This window comes from Tachysurus fulvidraco, chromosome 5 (assembly GCF_022655615.1).
Source record: "Tachysurus fulvidraco isolate hzauxx_2018 chromosome 5, HZAU_PFXX_2.0, whole genome shotgun sequence".
Classification (NCBI taxonomy): Eukaryota; Metazoa; Chordata; class Actinopteri; order Siluriformes; family Bagridae; genus Tachysurus; species Tachysurus fulvidraco.
In genome coordinates, this window is record NC_062522.1 from 34,323,780 (window position 1) to 34,328,779 (window position 5,000).

Below are 5,000 nucleotides of genomic sequence, written 5' to 3' on the forward strand. Positions count from 1 at the left end.
TAACAGCTGACAGTGACCCTGACTGTGTGTGTGTAACGGCTGACAGTGACCCTGACCGTGTGTGTGTGTGTGTGTGTGTGTGTGTGTGTGTGTAACGGCTGACAGTGACCCTGACCGTGTGTGTGTGTGTGTAACGGCTGACAGTGACCCTGACCGTGTGTGTGTGTGTGACGGCTGACAGTGACCCTGACCGTGTGTGTGTGTGTGTGTAACGGCTGACAGTGACCCTGACCGTGTGTGTGTGTGTGTGTGTGTGTGTGTGTAACGGCTGACAGTGACCCTGACCGTGTGTGTGTGTGTGACGGCTGACAGTGACCCTGACCGTGTGTGTGTGTGTGTAACGGCTGACAGTGACCCTGACCGTGTGTGTGTGTGTGTGTGTGTGTGTGTGTGTGTGTGTGTGTGTGTGTAACGGCTGACAGTGACCCTGACCGTGTGTGTGTGTGTGTGTAACGGCTGACAGTGACCCTGACCGTGTGTGTGTGTGTGTGACGGCTGACAGTGACCCTGACCGTGTGTGTGTGTGTGTAAAACAGCTGACAGTGACCCTGACCGTGTGTGTGTGTGTGTGTAACAGCTGACAGTGACCGTGTGTGTGTGTGTGTGTGTGTGTGTGTGTGTGTGTAACAGCTGACAGTGACCCTGACTGTGTGTGTGTGTGTGTGTGTGTAACAGCTGACAGTGACCCTGACTGTGTGTGTGTGTGTGTAACAGCTGACAGTGACCCTGACTGTGTGTGTGTGTGTATGTGTGTAACAGCTGACAGTGACCCTGACTGTGTGTGTGTGTGTGTGTGTAACAGCTGACAGTGACCCTGACTGTGTGTGTGTGTGTGTGTGTGTAACAGCTGACAGTGACCCTGACTGTGTGTGTGTGTGTGTGTGTGTGTGTAACAGCTGACAGTGACCCTGACCGTGTGTGTGTGTAACAGCTGACAGTGACCCTGACTGTGTGTGTGTGTGTGTGTGTGTGTGTGTGTGTGTAACAGCTGACAGTGACCCTAACTGTGTGTGTGTGTGTGTGTAACAGCTGACAGTGACCCTGACTGTGTGTGTGTGTGTGTGTGTGTGTGTGTGTGTAACAGCTGACAGTGACCCTGACTGTGTGTGTGTGTGTGTGTGTGTGTGTAACAGCTGACAGTGACCCTGACTGTGTGTGTGTGTGTGTGTGTGTGTGTGTGTGTGACAGCTGACAGTGACCCTGACTGTGTGTGTGTGTGTGTGTGTGTAACAGCTGACCGTGACCCTGACTGTGTGTGTGTGTGTGTGTAACAGCTGACCGTGACCCTGACTGTGTGTGTGTGTGTGTGTGTGTGTGTGTGTGTGTAACAGCTGACAGTGACCCTGACTGTGTGTGTGTGTAACAGCTGACAGTGACCCTGACTGTGTGTGTGTGTGTGTGTGTGTGTGTGTGTGTGTGTGTGTGTGTGTGTGTGTGTGTAACAGCTGACAGTGACCCTAACTGTGTGTGTGTGTGTGTGTAACAGCTGACAGTGACCCTGACTGTGTGTGTGTGTGTGTGTGTGTGTGTGTGTGTAACAGCTGACAGTGACCCTGACTGTGTGTGTGTGTGTGTGTGTGTGTGTGTAACAGCTGACAGTGACCCTGACTGTGTGTGTGTGTGTGTGTGTGTGTGTGTGTGTGTGTGTGTGTAACAGCTGACAGTGACCCTGACTGTGTGTGTGTGTGTGTGTGTGTGTGTGACAGCTGACAGTGACCCTGACTGTGTGTGTGTGTAACAGCTGACAGTGACCCTGACTGTGTGTGTGTGTGTGTGTGTAACAGCTGACAGTAACCCTGACCGTGTGTGTGTGTAACAGCTGACAGTGACCCTGACTGTGTGTGTGTGTGTGTGTGTGTGTGTGTGTGTGTGTAACAGCTGACAGTGACCCTGACTGTGTGTGTGTGTAACAGCTGACAGTGACCCTGACTGTGTGTGTGTGTGTGTGTGTGTGTGTGTGTGTGTAACAGCTGACAGTGACCCTGACCGTGTGTGTGTGTGTGTAACAGCTGACAGTGACCCTGACTGTGTGTGTGTGTGTGTGTGTGTGTGTGTGTGTAACAGCTGACAGTGACCCTGACTGTGTGTGTGTGTGTGTGTGTGTGTAACAGCTGACAGTGACCCTGACTGTGTGTGTGTGTGTGTGTGTGTGTGTGTGTGTGTAACAGCTGACAGTGACCCTGACTGTGTGTGTGTGTAACAGCTGACAGTGACCCTGACTGTGTGTGTGTGTGTGTGTGTGTGTGTGTGTGTGTGTGTGTGTAACAGCTGACAGTGACCCTGACCGTGTGTGTGTGTAACAGCTGACAGTGACCCTGACTGTGTGTGTGTGTGTGTGTGTGTGTGTGTGTGTGTGTGTGTGTGTGTGTGTAACAGCTGACAGTGACCCTGACTGTGTGTGTGTGTGTGTGTGTGTGTGTGTGTGTGTGTGTGTGTGTGTGTGTGTGTGTGTGTGTGTGTGTGTGTAACAGCTGACAGTGACCCTGACCGTGTGTGTGTGTAACAGCTGACAGTGACCCTGACTGTGTGTGTGTGTGTGTGTGTGTGTGTGTGTGTGTGTAACAGCTGACAGTGACCCTGACTGTGTGTGTGTGTGTGTGTGTGTGTGTGTGTGTGTGTGTGTGTGTGTGTGTGTGTGTAACAGCTGCCAGTAAATAATAAATAGTAAGAAACATGAATTTGATTCTTTATGTAAATCTGTAGTAAGGAGAATGAATCAGTATTAATTTACAACAGGTTTTGTTAAACTGCTCCGTTGTACACGTGTAACGTTACGTCACTGATAAAGCTTTGTTTCTTTATGACGCTCACGTGTCAATGTCCGTAAACACGTGAGAAATCACATCCGACTTTATTTCCGGTTTTTTTACACAAAGTAAAAGTTTCTTGAAGTTGCCCCGGAAACAATGCTTAAATACCGGAAGTACATCGTTGAGTCTTTTATCGCAAACGCAGGGTTGTTTCCCAGCGAGGTGAGTTTTATTATATAAATAATATTTTATTAGGGGGTATTTTATTAGGGGTATTTTATTAGGGGTATTTTATTAGGGGTATTTTATCTCCGGTTACACGATCTGTACGTGTGTGAATTTCTCACTATTAAAACTGTTCGGTTTGAACATTTGAGCTCAAATCTTTTACAGATTAAATATAAAGTCGTTATAAATATAAAATAATAATAAATCAGATCGCAGCACTGATGCTATGTGGCTAAGCTAACGAGCTAAATCCAGTCCTTTTCCACACAGCACTGAGTTCTAACCCCGAACACTGATTGGTCCTCAGGTGGTGATTAGTTCTGTCTAACTCTAACCCTCAGGTGGTGATTAGTTCTGTCTAACTCTAACCCTCAGGTGGTGATTAGTTCTGTCTAACCCTAAACCTCAGGTGGTGATTAGTTATGTCTAACTCTAACCCTCTGGTGGTGATTAGTTCTGTCTAACTCTAACCCTCAGGTGGTGATTAGTTATGTCTAACTCTAACCCTCAGGTGGTGATTAGTTCTCTCTAATCCTAACCCCAGGTGGTGATTAGTTCTGTCTAACCCTAACTCAAACCCCAGGTGGTGATTAGTTCTCTCTAACCCTAACCCTGACTGTACTACAGCTTTATATACATGTACTGATACCTTATCGTTTCCATAGTAACCACCGTGTTGCTCTACAGCTCACACGCCGCTGATAAACAGGTTATAAAGGTGTGTGTGAGGTTTGTGTGCACCATGCAGTGTGTGTGGGACGAACAAGAGGCTTATGATGAGCTGCTGTACTGGGACTCCCTGATACAGGAGGGACACACACTTCACCCACGTGACTACAACAGGTAACTCACACGGTTTATACAGTATATATATGTGATATAAGTTTTATGTGAAATTATATGGCTCTGGTGTGTGTGTGTGTGTGTGTGTGTGTGTGTGTGAGGTACGAGGAGCTGCGGTACTGGTATGAGTGTGTGTGTTATGAAGATAAACTGAGACAATACCACGCCTGTGTGGCTGAGATGAAGCACAGAGAAGCTGATGTTCCTCCTGATCCTGTGAGTTCAACACCACCTCAATGTCCAACACTTATTATTATTATTATTACACACACAGTGTCACGTGAAAGTTAATGAACCTTTAGAATATATTTCTGCATAAATTCTAAAAGTAAACAAAGTGAACACAAAGACAAATGAGAAGGATATTATACGTAATGCAGCATTACAGCCCTGTGACTGGCAGAGGGACGTGTCTGTTGGGAGACTTTGGTGCATCAGTAATGTCCTGGTCACTTTTGATCAGATCTGTACAACAGCTCAGAAGAAGGAACACTGGGGTTTTACTGGGTGTCCTCACATGAACCGACTGCTTCAGGACCTTCTACAGCATCACTGTTGACTGGTTCAGTCTACAACATTCTCTTTGGTACACAGACTTGGTGCTTGTGATCCTTGTCTCAGTTCAGTTCCAGTTGTCCTCTGTCTTGTCCACCTGATCTTTAGTAAACAGCAGTGTTCTCCTCGTGACTCTGCCCTGCACCTGATGGCAGACTCCTGAACGTAAGCCACAGTAAAAGAGACCTTTAGTTGATGAGAAGTTTCCCTGGATTTCTTTCTGACCCAACAGACTGTCACATGTCTTTCTTTTGGAGTGATCTTTGTTGACTGAACTTCTGGGGACGTACCAACGTCTTAAATTTCCTCCATTTCTACAGAATCTTTATGACTGAGTCCAAACTCTATAGAGAGGATTTTTAGCCTTTTCCATCCTGAGCAACAATAACTCTCTATCTGAAGTCCTCAGAAATCTCCATAGTTTTTGCAGTGATCCCCGTCCACGATCACACGTCATGAACATCAGACTTTATCTCTGTTCTTTAAGTAAAACAGGACCCTGATGGAGACCTGATTGTCGTCTCATTCACTGAAATCAGATGGACTCCAATACTAACCCTAGAGCTTCACTTCCTTTTGTCTCTCACTGATATTTAATATTAGGAGGTTTTCCTGAATAAAAAT

At 46.8% G+C, this 5,000-nt stretch overlaps 1 protein-coding gene across 5 annotated transcripts in view; it reads left to right on the forward strand.

Moving 5' to 3' along the window:
* The first annotated feature begins 2,840 nt into the window (after window positions 1-2,840).
* The window catches only part of ilf3a (interleukin enhancer binding factor 3a), a 17,029-nt gene continuing 14,869 nt past the window's right edge, over window positions 2,841-5,000 (forward strand). For 3 of the 5 annotated variants that reach the window (XM_047813608.1, XM_047813609.1, XM_047813610.1), the window contains exons 1-3: window positions 2,892-2,972; window positions 3,697-3,821; window positions 3,923-4,037. In XM_047813608.1, the coding sequence (XP_047669564.1) occupies window positions 2,907-2,972; window positions 3,697-3,821; window positions 3,923-4,037 (306 nt within the window). In that variant the 5' untranslated portion in view covers window positions 2,892-2,906. Of the gene's footprint in view, window positions 2,973-3,643; window positions 3,822-3,922; window positions 4,038-5,000 lie in introns of all 5 variants that reach the window. The other 2 variants (XM_027156951.2, XM_027156949.2) reach the window with 2 other exon arrangements.